Below are 19186 nucleotides of genomic sequence, written 5' to 3'. Positions count from 1 at the left end.
CTGTCTTGTATGAAGTACAAAATGTTTCTTTGGATCTAGCATTGTTTTACTCTCTGTTTATCTTCTTACACTGTGGTTGGATATAGGTGTAGTCTCAGTCTCTGTTCACAGGCATTGTTTGGATTCTGTGGAAACACTCAAGTTTTCAGCATTTGTTCTGCAGCTTGGCATAGGATCTTGTAAATCACAGATTTCTTTAAAAGCATCTTTGAGTGTTATGATTTTTTTGACATGCAATATTGATGCAGATACACAAACCTCCTATACTGGCTCTTTCCATCTTTAGCTTTTTTGTCTCATTAATGAAAACACATACTTGCCAATTCCGCAGAGACAACTGACTCAATATGCCAGGTACAGCGGGCCGCAAGAGTGTGCTCAGTCTGTTCTCAGTCCTCTTTCTTCCAAGCACCAAGCTCAATCAATACCCAGCCACAGAACAGGACTCAAAACTGTATTTGGCACTCAGGTGCCTTTATTACAGTAATATAAAGCAGTTAGCAAGTTCAGAAACTTGAATCCAAGCCCTTCATAAGCATGTGATGAGTTCTGTATGCAGTCTGTCATTCATTTCTTATTGGTTGTCATCTATCACTTTTTAGCTGATCGATTTATTTATTGTTAATCACAAATGCTCCACTCACTAACCCTAGCCATGTATGAAACTCATGCTATAAAATTTTTAAATGCTCTATTTAGAAATTTCTTGGGTCTGCACATCTTCCTTGTACCATGCTCCTGGTGTCTTATTTAGACTTTTGTCAGTCCTTTGCACTACGCATCTCCAATCCCAGTCTTTTATCTGGTTGCTTATTGTTCGCATCCTTGAGTTCCCTGTTAATTCTGTTGGACAGCAACACTACTTTTGAAGCCGCCTTAGTAGTATTTTTACCTGCAACTCAGAATAACAGCTGCACAATGATAGTTTTGTGGTTCTCTAACGACCTCCTCATAGGAGGAATGATTCTTTGGCAGGACGAGTGATTCTCCCCTTTCTCTTTGGTACAATCGTGCCGCAATCTGGAGTTAGGTTAGACGCACCTTAGTAGTCTGCTCTGATGCCATAATCTGCCTGGTAAATCCTTTTGTGACTGGCTTGCATGCTGTCTGGATTGCTGTGAGTAGACTTCTAATAGTAACTGAGGTCATTATTTTAGAGCTGTTGAAGTTTATCAGCTTTTCCCTGTAATGCAAATATATCTTCTCTGGGCCTTGTGAAAATTCTTCTCTTGTGGATTCATCTGTCTGCGTTTGCAGATACCTTTGAAGCTTCTATGCCAAGTGGTTTTGAAAAATCTTCTGCCTCCTTTTGGGCAGCTGTTTTGTGGAAGCTGTATAAGCAAGCAGAATAATGCTTAGATCTTTTAGTTATATAGTCAGAAATAGCTTTTTGCATTGTTTCAAACTTAATATAAGACCCTACTTTTTAATTAAAATTTACTAAATGTTAAAAAAGATGCGTCTTTTCTTTCTTTAAGGATTGTGCTAAAATCCCTGCACTGCTTGAATAAGGTGAATTACATTTAGTTCTTAAAAATATTTGTCTGAAATATTCTGGAAGTAGCTTTCTTATTTTAGGATCAACTCTGTGAATAGATTTATTCCCCTTTTGTGGAGGCATGTTTTTTTTCCTACCAGTCTGTCTTTCAGGCAGAGTCCTGTTACGTAGTTCTCCCTGGTATCTAAATGATAATACATGTGGAAATTCTGTTTCCAGGAGAGGCCCAGCTTGGCGTTATGAAGTAGTACAGCTTCAAATTTTCCAGGTAAAGAATACCTAAATAGTCTTTCAGAAATATTTTGCCTTTTGTAGAAAGGGTATTTTAAAAGCAGGCATGTCATGTACCCTGAGAAAATGAGATAACTTGATACTCTGAATAAGCACTTTGAAAGAAGCCCACCCTCCCAAAAGATGCAGAGTTCATTTCTGCACAAGTTCTACAGTAATAAAATAAAGATCTCCAGACAGAGGCTGTAAATTCTATTTTTGGGGCTTGGTCTAGCTTCTGTTTTCATAAGCGGCAAAAGTCTGCTAACATTGATGTCAGTAGGCTTTTAATTGTCATTGCAACAGAAGATAACATTGAGGAATATCAAACCGCAGTGTTTGGGAATGAGCACTCTGAGTTTTTGGACATCTGAATCTTCGGTTTTCATTCAGACTTCTCACTAACATGTTGAATTTTGAAAGATCAATTCTGTGTTTTTCTTAAATGTTCATGGTAGGTTTTACAAGACACATTTTGATAGTTCACTTTCTAATTCCACTAAAAATAAATGCAAACCTCTTAAGAATTTTTGTTTACAACTTGATTCTTTTTTTTTAATGATCTTTTTTTTACTTAAATATTTATGTGAAAAGTGATGGATTCCTTTTTCAGTGGAGAATTAAATGTATAAAAGATGAATGCATTTGAACTCTGATATTTTGCCGATCTCGCATATATAAATACAATACCTGTATATGGTACAATACAATATTTTAAATTTACCCCAGAATCTGATTTTATACTTACTCATAGATGGCTGCTAGAAGGGACTTCAGGAAACTCAGAAAATAACTTGTAACTTTTGAACAGATTTCTGTCACTTAGTATCTTAGTGAAGCAAGCTTGTGACTTGGGCATTAATAAAATATTAATAGGAGGACCTACTACTAGTTTGAGATGCAAAAGAGCTTTTCACATTTTCATACTTCACTGTCTTCTTGTTCTAATGTAAATTAACAGTTTGAAGAAAATAAAAATAAAGCCTGTTATATACCATGGAACAGAAACTATTACCTTTATTCACATTTCTGTTGGATCAACCACCCTGCCCATGAACAGTAATGTGCTAAAAGTTTCTTCAAAAATCATAAAAAGGAATGGTCGATCCACTTTAATGACAGGAGGTACTGAGAATGCAGTTATTTCTGACCCAGTAGCTGCTGTTGCCTCAGTTCCTTTTTCATCCACTTCAATTACTGCCTTTTGGACAACCTAAAGTGCAATATAAAAATAATATAAATGGCAGAAATAAATGCTGACATGAAGAATGTTTCTCAAAGTCCCAGACGTTCAGCTGAAGTCAGCCCCTATTAGAGATTAAAATAGGCAGGTCTGTGCAATCTAGCACTGTCTATTACTGGTAGACCTAGACCCATATGCTGTCTACCTCAGAAGCAGATGAGTTGATACAGCTATATGACCACAATACTTACAGCGCAGATGCTAGTTCTAGTGGTATCACTGTGATTTTTCCATGTTTCTGAGCATAGACATCACTTAGAGGTATTATTCTTGCAGCTGGTAACATGAAGCAGCTATTGCACTTATATAGTGCTCCTCTTTTACACCTAGCATGCACTCCCAAGTCTGTCTCAAAAGTGGGAGGTGCATTTTCATTAATCACAAACACTGAATGGCTGGATATAGCATTCACTGTTCATTCTGTGGCAGCTTAGATACATGCAGCAGTCTTGTTTTATTCCTCTATATTTTTAATTCTAAAATTTATTAGTATGTACAGCTTTGGGGTACAATCCTGGTTTGGGCTGAAGACTGTCCTTTCCCACAGAACTCACTCTGAGACAGTCTGGCAAGGTCAGATTCTTTTCCCTTTTTGCTCTTTTAGCCTGCACATATCTCTGAGAACATCCCCTGTGTTTGGGTCTCTGTTGGTGAACTGTCTGGTCAGCTAACTGATTCCTGACTCCAGAACTCTTAATTCTAGAAATGACTTTACGTCAAGACACTCGAAGGACTTGCCAGTGTCAAGCGCTGTGCTAAATATGCTGAAGTAATAAAGCAGGCTAGCATGATTCACAGGGAAAGGTTATTCCTCTGGCACTTTGTCAACTGATGTATATATTGCTTCTAATGTCAGTTAGCAGCTACTGTTGAAGCATGATTGGTTTGTAGTATCGGAATTAACTGTTGAGAAACAGCAAAGAATAATTATATAATAAAAGGGAAGGGAGGAAAGTGCTGCAGATTGTCATTGTACTTTCTAGAAGTTTTTAATAAACTGAACCTCACTGCAATTTTATCCTTTTAATGTTTTTCCTTAGGATGTTACATTTTCTCAGAAAGGTTTTTTTTTTTTTTTTTTTTTTTTTTTTTTTTTAAGACTACATAACCAGCACAATTTTGAACAACTCTAGTTCAGGGTTTAGAGTTTTTCAAAATGTGTATGGAACTGTTTATGACAGCACCGGTTAGCAGTTTTGGCAAATCACAGTCAAAGGGTTCTGTAATAAGTTGGTGTAGGAAGACGTGTAGCAACAACAGCAGTAGTTTAGAAGTATTCTTTCTGAAAAAAAGTCTCTCTCAGAGTTTTGGTCCTAGGTTATCAATCCTACTCTGTCATTTACAATGACTGTCATTTACAGTGCTTTTCTTTTTCAGTTTCTGTTTAATTTTTTTTTTCTTCTCTGTAAACTATGTGCTTCTTGAGGTAAGACTTTCTTCCTGTGATGGGCGAGTCTAAGAAAGGTGTTGAGCACATATGAAACGTAACTGCCCCTTACTTATACACACCTCATCCTTGAAGTGGGATCCATACTGTGCTTAAAGCGTGTACATTCCATATACTTTGCAGAGGAAGTCCTTTCCTAGTAGTGTCACTATATCTTTATATGATGTGTTATCTGGCTGGGCCTATTAGACGTTATTACAAGCCAAATAGCAAATAATTTTAGAAAGCTTACCTGTGAAACTTTTACATATTCTTGATCTGTGAGATGACTAAGATCTGCTGCATGTGTGAAGAGATTTTTAATTCCTAGAGCTTGAAGCAATTTCTTCATTTTGTATTTTTGTTCCAGTTTGAACTTGGGAAATGAAATATCCACTTTTCTGTTTAAAAAACAAATCAACGAAAGCTTAGACTAGGTAGCAGATGACTGCTGATTGCAGACTACTCAGGGATTAAACTTTATCCAAATGTCCTCCACTAGGGGCAAAAACTAAAGAGTCTCTGCTGGAGATTGGCAGAATATCATTTCTGACTTGTCAGTTGCCAAAGATGATAGAAATCATTTTTTCTCTGTGTATTTCCACCAGCACTTCCAGTGCCCTGATACCAGGGTGACACTAATTTATTAACCAGTGGAAAGGGTTGTCACTTCGGGAATCTTATTTCACAGGAAAAATTTATTTTTACATTTTCATGTTTAAATTTATCCTGTTACACTGGGTTTCCACTGATAGGAAAGGTTTCATAAATACACTGTATATATTGGTTTATTTTGCAGTTTGCCTGGAAGTGCTAAATTTAGGGAGCTTTAGCGCCTTAAGGAAGAATTTGGAAAGACTAAATTGACTGTGCCTTCAGAGACATAGACATTTCTTAGTGAGATGAATCACAGACTTAAGTGATGCACTAATAGTAGAAGTTTTCATACCACAGTTGCCCATAGGTATGGGTAGATCATAAAATGGCCTTTCCACTGTAGATACTTAATGCCACAGAGATGCCAGTTTATTAAATGAGTTAGGAAAACCAACTAATCTGTATTTTGCTTTCTGGCTTTGCTGCAATAGGCATAAAAGACATTAAAGCCAACAGATGTCAAAGAACAAGAAGCAATACCTGGTCTTCATATTTCTAAGCCATGCTTCCACAAGCTCTGTGGTCAAATGGTCTTCAAGTGAAATGTAATCTGCCTCCTTTTCTGGGATGACAACCAGCATGTGGGCTTTCCCTTTGTAGGGAAGCTTTATCACATTGCATCTTAAATTCTCATCAAAAGTTGAGGTAACTTTATCAGACTTGAACATCATGGGTACCTGTACACTTCTGTATTTGTTTATGTGGAAAGTCTCAATTTCTGTGAATTTAGAATTAAACGGATAGAGCCATTTGCCTGAGAAAAGAAAGAAATGAAATAATTATGTGCATTCGGACTGATTCAGAACAATATTCAGAAGCCCTTAAAAATGCATAGAATCCTTCTTGTAGCTAGTTGAAGTGGTTATCAGTTGCGTTTGGGATAAGTGGATGACAACTGCAGTATATTTATGCGTATATATTTAATGTATATATGCATTACTTTCTTTTACCTCAGGAAAAAACAGTAATGCACAAAATAAACTACTTCATTTGCCAAGGAAAGCAGGAAAATCTCTTTTCTGAGGCTGATTAGTTGCCAGTCAAGTTCAGAACTGATATCCCTTTTGTTTATTGAATGCCATATGAACATCCGTCTTTTATTAACATGCCACCTTATCTAAAAATCTCTACCAGCTGTTCAACATCCTGTTTTTAGGACACAATCTTTTGCAGTGAACTGTCTTAAAAGGTGCTCTGGAATGTGACCTCTTCTGTATTAATGATACTGATCTCTACGTTTGCTTTCAAACTCAGCCACAACCATTTATCTGTCTTCTCTGATTTTCTGCCAGGGAAAGGAACCTTGGCATTTGTCAAACTGCATACTTATAAATCCAAAAGAATAAATTTCATCCCTAGGGAGGCTGTATGGCTACAATTTACTTTGTTCTCTTGTGTGTGTTTTTATTTTGGCAGAATTTCCTTGGATGGTATCTGCTGACTGCTTTGGACTGCTTCCACGCATAATGGCTGTGGTTGTGGGTTCTTTGCACAGCATTCCTCTTTTTCCCTTGGTCATTCTAGCTCCTCTTCTTTGCTTTTTACCTGATCAGGTGTCACTGGCTTCTGTATGGCTATCTGTTTTGGAGTAAAATGTGAGATATTGCTCGTTGCCATAAGCAGGACCTCCTTTGTGAGTCCCTTGTCTGTCTGCTAAGCCAGCAGTCAAAACTCGACGGCAGGAAGAGGGGCATAGCATATTTGACACTAGAGGACCCCCCATCTACAGAACACGTTCTGCATGTCTTGGCTGTTTCTTTCCATCACCCTGAAAGCATAGAAGATTTGGGGTTCTCTATCATAAAAAAATCATTTACTATTAGATAAACATAATAGAAGAAGAAAGTAAATCTCTGTGGAGATGGAGGCAAAACAGGACATCTGAATTCATTTAAACTTCCTCTAATATAACTGAAGTCAGAGTGCTGTTTCTTCTCATAAATAATCATTTTGCAAAATAAAATTAGTAGTTACCTTTAAAGAACACGTAGTCCACAAGCAGCAGTTTATTATGGCGGTCAAGGTCTTCAAAAAGCTCTGGGATCTTTCCTTTGGTCCTTTTGTTAATATTTTGATTTATAACAAATTTTGCCTGTGTGGTGTTTTGAAAGTCCACACTCAGGAATTCCATATCAAAGTACTGTTTAGACAAATTGATGAAAGACTCCCTGAGCCTGAAGTCCTTTTGGATAAAAGAAAGAGTACCTTGCACAAGAAGTAGTTCTTCATTCGTTGTGATGTTATCTTTCAGTTGTTTAAACAAGGCTGGTAAATAATGCTGATTCTCTCTGTCATTCAAAGCATGGAGGTTTAGGCCTTTTACAATTTGTCTGTGTGTTTCCCCTTTGGCTGCAAACATGTATGTAGCCATAAGAGCTGATACAGAGAGGGGAGAGAAGACCACATTTTTGTCATGTGTCATTGCAATTTTTCGATAGAGATTAAATCCAAAATTCGCAGTCTTTTCAGTGAAGTTGTAAAGAGTGAACTCTTCAAGGACTTGCTTTTCAAAAGGTTTAGAGACATTTTCATGCTGATCCCACTCCTCAGAAATATTGACATCTTTATTTCTTTGTAAGAAATTCTCTTCTTTTTCTTCCTTTGGAATTTTAGGTTTGATGTCAGCCTTACTGATTTCAACACATACTTCACATAAGAAAAGTAGATAAATTCCTGTTTTCATGTTGGTATCCAGTAGTGAGCTTTCTTCCTAGTAAAGAAAATGGGGGGAAAAAACACCATCAGTGACTTTTGTTTGCAGTGACTTTTTGTCACAATGCAAAAGGTCATGGATGTAGCAAGGTGGTCTTTCTGCCTCTTCAGTGTAGACACTATAAGACCTAGTTCTTACCTAAACAGTCAAATTTAAATCAGTGGGAGAGAGAAGTTTCCAACATTAGTAAGTGGATCTGAAAGAAACGTTGTGATCTGCTGCATAGAGCTATATGCTATGAGTAGTTCATTCCAGAAGAATTTCAGTGATTGTCCTGTTCTAACTTGTAATTCTATAACAAAATCAAACTTGGACTTTCAAGTAAGATATCTAGCTCAGAGCTGGTGAATCTATTTGTTGGACACGTGTCTCACTCCATGTGAAACTGATGTCATCTGTAAGCAGAAGATCTCTAGGCAAATTGTGTTGGAAAATGATGTTTTCCCTGGAGAACTCTGAAACAGACTATTCCTAGAAAATGCAGATGGTGATACGTTGAGGAGCCGAGAGACCCGTAGTAGCTCCCTTTTTCCACTTCATTGGCACTGGTGGGTGCATTGGGTTCCCCATGTTAGGTGTCTTAATCATGGTTGCACATTCTCATGGGCTCCATCTGTTCCTTCATAATGCTTGCAGCCTGCCAGACTCAAATTGTTTCCATCCTTTTTCTAGAAATGCTTCTCTCTAATATTTTTTACCTTACCGGTTTTATATTAATGGTATGCCATATCAACATGATTCAATTCAACTCCTTAGAAAAAAACATTTAAGAAAAGCACAAAAACTACCTTATTTTTGAGTCTGATAAAAGCCAAAACAGAAAACAATCTACTTTTTGAGTGTTAAAGTACATTATGTTAAAAATTGTCTATTTAAAACCAGACGCTTAAATATCTGTGTGTTTTATACACAAGTCAGACTGCAGTCACTAGGTTTTGTTGCAGAAATGATAAATTACAAGGGCCAACAACTATCTTGTTCATGTTTAGTAACAATAAAACATCTGCAGCTTTGTGTATAAGCTGTGAGGGAGTGTACTGTTGTGAGCCTGGAGAACCAGGAAGAATTTAGGCACAGGAAATTTTTTTTGGTGAACCTGATTGGCAGTCCACTGCCAAAAGCAGTGTCAGAAGTTCTGCAGGAGCCTAGATAAATATTGCTAAGACATACTAGGTTTTGTACGCAATAAAACGCAAGGAAACCTTATGGCCGATATCATGCCCAGCCACCTTTAACTGGAATCCCTATTGGTATCATCCTAATATGTGGCTGGATCAACAGAGGCAGCCTCTAGCTCGACAAGAGAGCAAGTCTGAAGTTCTAACCTCAGTATCTACATAGAGCAAGATGCTGTACCTGTTACTGTGCTCTTGTCAACAGCCTGGTTCATATATCTTTTTCTAGTAAGTCCACATGAAATTCCATATTACTACCTATACTTACCAAGCACTGAAAAGTTTATGAGACCCAGGACAGAGAATGCAATATCATTATGAAGAATGCTTGCCCGTCATCATTTAATTTCTCTTTTCATCTTTCTGATATGCGTTGTTTAATATTCCATGCAGATCATTCTCCCTGACCACACATCATAGGATTCCCTGTTCTCTTAAACTTCTCTGTTCAGCAAATGCCGAAGCAGGTTTGTCAGTGCCATTTCCTACCTGAAAATACCGTGTTTCAATGTCAAATAGCATGAGGGTGAAACAGTTTTTCTGTGCATAAAAATAAAGTATTTTAAATAAGTTATGGTTTCTGCACACAATTAATATGAGGTCTGGTCTCTCCAACAAAACCTTCAGAGAGAACTGGACACATTTTCCAGAAGGCCTTAGGGAAACTTCAGCATCAAACTTCACTCGTGTAAATTTGCACATTTCAGTCATAACCTGCAAAGGTGCTCGTCTTTCTCTTTCACAGAGCCCGCTGTCCTTTAAGCATGGACTTCAGACATTATACAAAAATGTAGATGAAACATTAAAAAACAATACATGAATTTATCTCCTATACAGTGTAGTGTAGAATTTCACTTAGGGAAAAATCTTGAATGGCCACAATATTTGGAGAGGCACTTTCCCATTGTAAATTAAACAGGATGTTCAAGACCACCAAGCCTGCATGGAACGCTTTTGCATAGCAATGCCATGAGAACAGATACAAGAGATGGAAAGATGGATTATATGGACCATCATTAAAGTAGTAAGTGATTTAACTATCTAGAAAACACATGGCAACTATTAACTACTTTCTAGTTAAGGATCTGTAACAGCAAATTATGGTCATTGTATAATTTATGATTTGGCAGAGGGGAAACCTGGCTTTATTTGATTGCCATTTACTCAGAGGTCAACTGAATGTAAGAGTTGCCTGATTCAGGCTGTCAGAGTTAGTCCTGAAAAAGTATATTGATGTAAGTCCATTTGGGTGCGAAGTCACAGGTTGTATTTGGCAGTCAGGTGATGTGATATTTTCTTTTGAAATAAGAGGTCACATTCTGTACTTGGTGTAACACAGATGGGCTGTAATGACTTAAGAGACAGTGAAATCCTTGAATGTTACGCCTCATCCCAAGTGCATGTCAGCCAGGGAACATAGTAAAATACACAGTTTACTACAGTTGTGAATATTTTTTTCCTATAATTCTTGCTTTATTCTCAGTGAGATTCCCAATGTCCTTAGTGGCTGAAGATGCAGAGCATGAAAATCTTCATACTTGTTTATCCTGCATTTGAGGTAATCCCCAAATCTCACTTGAACAACTCTCTCAGCTCCAGACAGTGGCCCCACTGCTCAGATCCCGTGCAGGGGTCTTTGTGGCACCTGGGAGGTCTGATTCTGCAGGGCTGGAATAGGCAACGGTTTTACCTGAATTTGGCTCCTGCCTCACTGGCCGAACGATGCACCAACAAAATCTGCAGGACTGGGGTAGTTATTTTCCCTTGCCTGACAGCACAGCAAGGCAGGTAAGAGCCATTATAGTAACTGCAAGGTACCTCTGCTCCTTAGGTAGACCCACTTCTGTGGAAAGGGAGTGCTGTGCTGTTCCTGCCAGAGTCCTGTACCTGTCTTGGCAACAAATGACCTCCACTGGATCTGAAAATGTGTATGTGTGAGGGGTTGGTTCAAGGGAATCCTCTCTCCTTCAGAGAGGTTCCTCCCTCCTTCAAAGAGACACAGGCAGGGTCAGCTTTAGCAAAGAGACAGGGACTGGGAGATTTTTGCCTTTTATAGTACTATGTTACGGAGGAAAGGCTTGCTCCAATAGCTAGAGTCCTCCTGACAGAGCATTGGGCCTAGCCACTCAATAGACATGGCAGAGAACCAGCTTTTCCCTTCCTTTTCTGTGGCTCGTGCAAATGTTCTGCAGTATCTGGCAGTGTTGCATTTGGCAGATATCACTGTTGCATCTCTTTTTGAGAGGTGTGGGTACTTGGCTATGGCACTTGGCTCAGGAGGCCCACCAAATCCCATACCTGGAGATGTCAGGGAACCAAATGGGGAATGTGATGAGCTGCCTTCCAGATGGCTCTGCCTTCCTCACACAAATAGATTTCAGACTGAAAGTACAGGACAAACCCAGAAATCCTTATTTACAGCTACATGCCACACAATTGAATGCTCAACGAAAAATTCCTGCCTCCTCAAGACTACACAAATACTAATGATTTGGGTGTGTTATGAACATCACAGGAATAAGAACCTCACAATTACACTAAAGATTCACTGCAAATTGAGGATTGCAACACTTCAAAGTTAGAATTAGAGGAACTTTGTCATTCATTATTAATAACAGAGTTAGAAAAACAGCATGTCATCTGGGATGAGGAAAAACAGTTTTGGCAATAATAGAAAGATATTTTTGCACATATAGAAAGGCTTGTAATTTTAGACTTCAGTGAAACTTATTACTAACTTTAGAAATGACACTTTACAAGCAGAATAGACAGTTCATTAATAAATATATAAGCAAAATACAGCGGTAGAAACAAAGAAGTCAGTACTGGTTTTACTTTAAGGAATAATTGTAGCCTAAGATCTCAAAGTAAGAAGTTTCTTGCTCAAATGTGTTTTTCTTTCAAAGACATCATAGCATGAGAAAAATCTAAAATGTTAGAATGCTGGTTAAAATCTAGTACTGCTTAAATTAAACATTGCATCTAGAGAATATCTGATAAATACAAAAATCCTCCCCTCTGCAATATGACATAATGTAAAACTTGTCTTACCAATTAGGTAGCTCCTCTGTTACATTTCTCATTCAACTACTTCTAAAAAACTGATGAAGGTGACTGCCCCATATAGGTCTGCAACAAATATTTGCTATTCCAAAGAGTAATAATCTGTTTTTTCTGTTATAAATTAACTGATTTATAAACACTGAGTGTTGTGTTTCCCATAAATGGCATAATGAGGGAGGGATATATTCCAGTAAATAATTTATATCTTTCATGAGAAACCGGAGAACAGTAAACTCTTTGCACCAGCCCTTCCTCATTCTGACAGGATTTGGACCCACATATTCAATCATCTGTGAGAAGTATTTTACAGGCAGATTCTAAGCTGCTTCATGTCAGAAGCAGTATCCAATCCTGTCTAAATATGTGACTTTCAAAAGAATAGATCAGTATTTAATGAGGCAGGGGGAAGGGGAAGGAAAAGGGAGGCACCAAGCAGATACAGTGCATTTGTAGGGATGTTTCCAGCACCCTAGCCCTGCAATTAGGCCAGTCCTCTTAGAAGAGAGACTAGAGCCAGCACATTCTCCAGAAACTGTGTTGTCTGAAGAAAGCAGTTGTTGCTGCTGTACCTGCTGTGGAGGCTGCTCCTATCAGTCGGTGGTGGCGGTGCTCCGGAGCAACGCCTGCTTGAGCGCTGGGTTGAGGTGGTGGAGCTGTGCTGCTGGGTCCAGCCACAGGGGCAGCAGTTCTGGCACCAGCTGAAGAATGAGGCGTTCCAGGGCCAGGTTACTGGAGGGCACTTCTGCGTTTTAGGCGCTTGAGAGGTTCAACATAGAAGTGAAGGGTCACTGGTGTTAGGCACCTAAACTCTGCTTCAGTCTTGTTTTAGGGATTTAAATCTTTTAAAAATGTTTTACCTTTTAGAAACAATCCTTGTCATAATAGGCCCCAAGTATAGACACTGTATTAAAAGACAGGGGAATGTAAGACTGGGTAACTGAGTTAAGGCTACATCCTAGCATCATACAACCCCTTCTCCGAACATAAAAAGGTCCATTGTCATGCCTCCAGAACTTCATTTCTCTGGTGACTAGATATTTTCTTCTAGTTTCTAGTCTATATTTTTTTGTGGTCAATTCAACTGGATTTAGAATTCCAATTTCTAATCGTTGCATGGAAGAAATTTGCATCTGATATGGGAGAAAAAAATGCATTACTGCAATGTGGTGCTAAATCTGTGCATGTTCTGCTCACTGTTGTATTGGGGTGAGGCCCAAGGAGACAATGCAAGGAAAGCCTGGTATATATCAAACATACCCAGCTGCTGCGCTTTCTCATCAAAATTAGCATTGTTATTAGCACTGAGCCTCATCCTAGTCCTCACTCCAGGACTCTGACATGCATGGTTGGCACTGGAACCTCTGCCTGAGTCAAGCTGGTAACAACACTGATATTTGATACTCAAAAAATGAAGTAGTATGTATAGATGATGGTGAAAAAAAGAGTTTAAAGAGATCCTAAAATCTTTGAATAGCTCAGTTAAATCTTTTGTGCATGATATAAAACACATCTTTTATCTGGAAGGAAAAGGAGGCTGCTTAAGATATATTAGGTTGTATACAGAGTTTTGAGAGAATTGTTTTCCTCCATAGTCGCTCACGAAGCCCATGCTAGTTTTTCGTGGTTGGTGACACCTTGCTGAGAGTATCCCTCTCACACTATTGGGAGTAACATTATTGGGAGTAATTTATTCCTCCCACCAAATACTATTTATGTTGTCAGTAGCCCCATGGATTCAGCAGAGTTTTCTGAGCAGTAAAATACCACACAACATATGGGTAACACTCTGCCAAACTATACCTATTCTATGAATGATTTACTAGGAGAGGATTACCAGTGTGTCACCCTGGCAAAATTGCATTCTTCATCAGTTTAAGGCAAAACCACCCCTGCAACCAAAATAAGCAGTAGCAATACACATATATTGTTGCCCAGTTGCATCTTTGCTAGTTTTTGCCAGTACAATGTTGACACAGTGCTAAGCCTGGGCAATAGGCAGCTGAGAAGTCAGCAGTTGAAATAAAGACTTGTTCCTCTAACAAACAAGCTTTTTGGATGCAGGTACAACTGCAAAACTGAGCCGTGACATGTAGTCCAGGTTCTCACCCATCTGTTGGCCAGAGGTCTTGTGAGTCTTGGGTGCATGGAGCTGGACCCTGCAGAGGCAGACACAGCTTCTCCTGCTTCCACATATTCAGAGGATCGCTGTTACAAACTTCTTTTATCCTTTTGCAGTTCTTTGTTTGGGGCTGACAACACCTCCACTGCAGAGGCTGCTTTTGCTCTCCCCAAAGTAATACTATTTTCCTTAGCAACTTCAGTCTGTTCTAGGAGGGCTTCAGTCAGAGTGGAGCAACTGGGCATCTTAGTATTTTGTATTTGAACTTTTCATAGGTTCCCTATGCTAATTATAGTTCCTTCCAATTACAAGGTCCTTAACCTACAACTTTTGTGCTTGTTTAGGTAATGCCACTGTTTCATACACCATGTTGGTGTGTAACACAGCCACAGCTCAGCCTCAAATGACTGTATATTGGGCATGATCCCAGGAACAGGAGAGAGAGTTCTAGGAATGAAGCTGGTGATATAGTAAAGTGTCTTTGTACCAGGATCCCAATGAGAAATATTTAGAATTGTGGTCCTTGTTATGCATCAAACAAGGGCCTCTCCCAGTAGTAACCAAATAAATACATTTCACTCAATGGCCTGTGATTTTTTTATAATTATTTTAGCTATTTGCTACCCATTTGGTTTCTCACAGGTAGACACATGATATTTACCTTTGGCTTGATGTAGCTGTTTGAGCTCAGCCAGAAATTCTGTCCAGTCCAGAGTCTGATGAGAAGAATTAAGGTAAAAAGTGTTAATTTAGGAAAATATTTGAGGCTGGGTATCCTATTAGCTAAACGTGATCTAACCTTTCACACCTTTCTTAGGCTAAAAGTAGAAGTGTACCAGGAATAATGCAGGAGATAAATAGAGAGGAACTGTAAGGCTTTGTATTATTTTTCTACAAAATATCACAATGAAATTACTCATAAAATATAAACTAATGTGTTCTAACAGTTACAACAGTTATAGTCTTTATGCAATCTCTTGAACATACTTAGTTTGTCAGGTGATTCATCAAGGTGGCTGCTGCTTCTCACACTCAAATGGTGCTTATAATAATTGAAATCAGCTGGCTACAAACAGCTTGATGGCGCCATACCTGCACTGTTTATAGGCCTGACTGTTTACCTAGAGAGCTGGGTTTGTGCAATTATTTGTACTGCATTAGGAGGATTCCTGCTGGGAAAGCATCTTTGAAATGTATGTATTTCAGCACCTCACCTGGGGTGGGTTGAGTGGGTTATTGTGCTTAGTAATACCAGATGGACAAAGCAATAAAACAGTAGGATTTCATAACACAGGGCTGAAATATCTCCTCTATATTTTCAACTTCGTAGTCAAGCATAGTCTAATTGTCCTTGAACTGCATAATTAAAATGATAATTGTTTGTTAATAGGATATCTTAGTGTGGAAGACTTTATAGGGAATGTGAAGATGATGGAACACTGGAATAGTGTGTCTAGAGAAATACTAGGAGTTTTCAATAATAGGTTAAACAAACATCTGTCGGGAATGAGGGAAATAGAATGAAACATGCTTCATTCCAGGGAACAGAGTAAATGAGCTTTTAAAGTCACTCCCTGCCTTGTTTCCTATGATTCACTGACTGATAGCAAAGCAATAGTTCTATTCTCAATAATTTATTTGACCTGCTTTTTTACATGTAAGCATTCCAGACCTGGAGCAGGTGCTGGCTGGTGTTTGTCCCCATGGAGCCAGCAGGTGTCATCAGAACCTTTATTTCCCAAATGGGAAGAAGTAGAATTTTGTATGTTTTGGACTTCTGCCCTTCTCTGTGTCTTACGCCATTTGTGTTTTGAAGCAGCACTCCAGCAGGCAGGAGAAAACAAACCTGAACAACCCTCACTGCAAGATATTTCTGTCCTTCTGGGAGGGCATCTCAAAGTTTCTCCAGCTGATGTGAAATGCAAGTGCATTTCTATCTTAAGTTCCTAAAATAATCATTTTCAAAGATAGGAGTTACAAAGCATCTTAGAGATTGGTATGTCTAGCGTAAAAAAGAAGTCATAATTTTATCTGCAAAGCTGCAGAAAATATTTGCATCAATGACTTCTGATCATGTGAACTTGGAATGCAATGTATTTTTCCACTATTCCTTATTCAAATTCCATGTTTACATGCACTGTGCATGGATCTTCTTGCTGTTGCAGAATCAAGTTGGGTTCCTATGATTTGCACTCTTTGACTGTCTGGCCTGAAGCAATTACTTGGTGCAAACAAAAAATCTGTGCCCTTTGGCCTCTGTAAAAGAGGGGCAAAAGATGCTCTCCTGCACTTGTGAAATGTGCTGTGATTTACTGAGTCAAAGTATCAAATGTGTGCAAACTGGCATTAGCCATGCTGGTCAGAATGGATAGCAAACAGCTGTCTTTTCCGTTTTGCTTTGGGTTTCTTTTAATGTTTTTTGTTTGTTTTTGTTTTTTGGTTTTTTTTTCTTTATTCTGTTTTGTTTTTTGGATTTGAGTTTTTTTTTTTTTTTTGCTTTTTTGCTTTTGTTGTTGTCGTTGTTGTTTATTTTTAACCTGGGCATCAAATACAGTAACCTCATCAGTCTGGTACTGCCAGAGTGTGGGCTTCAAGTAGGCTGCATGCAATGGTTATTCAAAGGCAACTTTTAGCTTCATAGAGAGAGTATGTATCCGCCTGGCTGTGCTTTCACATAGTATTTATGCATGTGCTGTTTCACATAGGACATAGTATGTTTGTGTAAAGTTAAACTTCTACTTACTCGCTTTATGAAACCTGGGCTTCAATGAGACAAGTCAATATCCATGTGCTTCTCTTCATACCTCCATTTGCTAATCTTGTGACCAGTCCCACTTTTGAGATTTTTAAAGATGGTGTCTGAGTTTGCCTGCAAACAATAAAAATGAAGTAGAGAAGGAAAGGCAAATAAAGAAATCTATAGGAAGATGAGAAAATTTTCCTCAGACACTACATGAAGTTGCCATATGATAGCAGTATAGTTTTTGTGAGTGTAAATGGAAAAATAATAGATATTTGAATAGTGAAATACTTATATGGACCATAACCCCTGTCTGTAAGCTGTGTCTGGATTAAATTTGATTTTTCTTTATATCTCAATATTATATTACATTTAATATGTGGGCCGTGCCAGATGTGAAGTGTTAATTATTCATTTCCTTGATTTAAGTGCTAATGTCACTTAGCAACCTTACTCATTTCTTGAAAGAAAAAATTTTAAGGGTGCACATAGATTGCTAGTGGGAATAACATTTTTTATCAGAAAAAAAATATATTTGGGAAATGGAGAGAATGTGTGAATCTCTTTCCTTTCTAGCAGGAACTGTGTGGAAGTTTCCTGGTTCTTTTGACAGGCTCCCTTTAAAGAACTACAGCACTTGGTTGGTCTTCCCAGCTCCATATATTTTCTTGCCCAAGTGCCATCCAACCTTGCAACTGTGATCAAGTCATTTTCAATTTGTTTTCTTAAGGAAAGTGAGATCATATTTTCTCTGTCTCATCCTCATTGTCTCTCTCTCTCTTCCCCCTCTCCCCCATTTCCCTTTATACATTTTGAAAGTATTTGCTATTTGCATCCAAATTTGACCAAAAAAAACCCAAACCATAACTATACCAAATTCAGACCAATGTCCTGAAGTTGAATCACCTGCCCTAGGACAGAGAGCCTTTTACAGCCTGCACTGGGGGAGGAGCTGATGAGCTTGTCTTTGCTAGTCATCACGGAAACCAGAGAGACACTACGGGAATCAGGTTTCACCGATTCTGTAGATCATAGAACTATTTTTATATGCAAATAAAGTTACATGTTTTAGCTTTTGTATATTTATACTTGTGCTGGTAAGTTAAGCCCATCAGTGTGTTGGAGGTAAAAGCAATCTTAATATTCACCTACTTGATAACAAACAGCAGTGTGATATGTGCAAGCTGAATAGTTTTAATGCATTTATCTACACCCTAGGTGGTGATAGGACAAGTGGAAGGAGGGAAGAAGAAGAGTGAAACAGTCAAGGTAGTAGAAAGCTGAGACTTTATTGAACAGAACTCAGAAATAGTATCCATACTTGGAGACACTCAAAACCTGGCTAGACAAGGCCCTAAGCAAGCTGCTATATGTTGGCACTTCTTTGAGTGAAGAGTTGGACCGAATGATCTTCAGAGATCTCTTCCAGCCTGAAGTATTCTGTGCTTCCGTGTCTCTTCTACCAGTGCTTCAGTGATGGTAGGACCACCAAAGCCCACACCACCCAAACTCACTTCTTTAGATCACAACTACATTTCTTAGTGATACAATATAGCGGTTGTCACTTTTTCAGTACTTAAAACTTTCCCCATGAAGAAACTGCTCCTAATTTCAGCCTGGCCAATTGGCAGCACTAGAGGCTAGCTAGAGATCCTAGCCCAGGAGAAGAGGCTGTGTCACTATCTGAATTTTCACAGGTCCTTCAGCCTCTGTAGCGCCTCGGTGTTTCCTGGCAAACATCTCTGAGCCGTAACACGCTGAGAGAAGCTGCAAAGTCTCAGGGCAGCTCTGTGCATCACTGTCCTTCTCTTATTTTGCCCATGCTTGAACTGAGATGTTGTATAAGGTGCTCTCTGAGACTAATCCAAGCAGCTAGTACATCAAGATGTTAGTAGAGGGGATTCCTGCAGTAACACACCAAAGTCAAAGAGTTTCACATTTAGAGCAGATTGGTAATGATCACTCTTGGAATTTTGTATTATGCTTAGTATTCTCATACTGAATGTATGAGCTGATGAAGACATGAGTCAGTGAAATTCTGCAGCTTCTGCCATAGAGATAGCCAGAACAGATAATCAAACTGGTTGCTTCTGACCCAAGACTTTTTGACTTTATGAAGCAAAACTGGCCATTGAAGGCTCTGTTCCTTGGCTAGTGAGTGCACTTTGCCATGTTGTTAGTGTTGGCAGCCCAGTCTCTTTGAATGCTAACTCACTTAGGGTAGGAGGCTGTGATCCCAGAGGACATGAATCATGGGCCAGCTTAAGGCACCTTTACCATCA

General features: G+C 38.7%; 1 protein-coding gene across 4 annotated transcripts; it reads right to left on the bottom strand.

Moving 5' to 3' along the window:
• Positions 1-281: 281 nt before the first annotated feature.
• On the bottom strand, positions 282-12702 carry SERPINA10 (serpin family A member 10). Of its 4 annotated transcripts, none has more exons than XM_064512142.1 (6): positions 12615-12702; positions 7069-7804; positions 5575-5848; positions 4691-4838; positions 2784-2981; positions 282-1331 (listed from the first exon to the last, which is right to left on the bottom strand). In XM_064512142.1, exons 2-5 carry the CDS (start codon positions 7775-7777, stop codon positions 2790-2792), a joined length of 1323 nt encoding a protein of 440 aa, XP_064368212.1. In that variant the 5' UTR covers positions 7778-7804; positions 12615-12702; the 3' UTR covers positions 282-1331; positions 2784-2789. The 4 variants fall into 4 exon arrangements, with proteins under 4 accessions (XP_064368212.1, XP_025975650.1, XP_064368213.1 ...); XM_026119865.2 differs by lacking the exon at positions 12615-12702 and adding an exon at positions 12034-12127; XM_064512143.1 differs by lacking the exon at positions 12615-12702 and adding an exon at positions 12034-12127 and having other exon boundaries at positions 7300-7804.
• Between the last annotated feature and the right edge of the window lie 6484 nt (positions 12703-19186).

The sequence above is a fragment of the Dromaius novaehollandiae genome, chromosome 5 (genome assembly GCF_036370855.1).
Source record: "Dromaius novaehollandiae isolate bDroNov1 chromosome 5, bDroNov1.hap1, whole genome shotgun sequence".
NCBI lineage: Eukaryota > Metazoa > Chordata > Aves > Casuariiformes > Dromaiidae > Dromaius > Dromaius novaehollandiae.
Note: the sequence above shows the minus strand (reverse complement) of the source record. Positions and strands in the feature narration are given on the sequence as shown.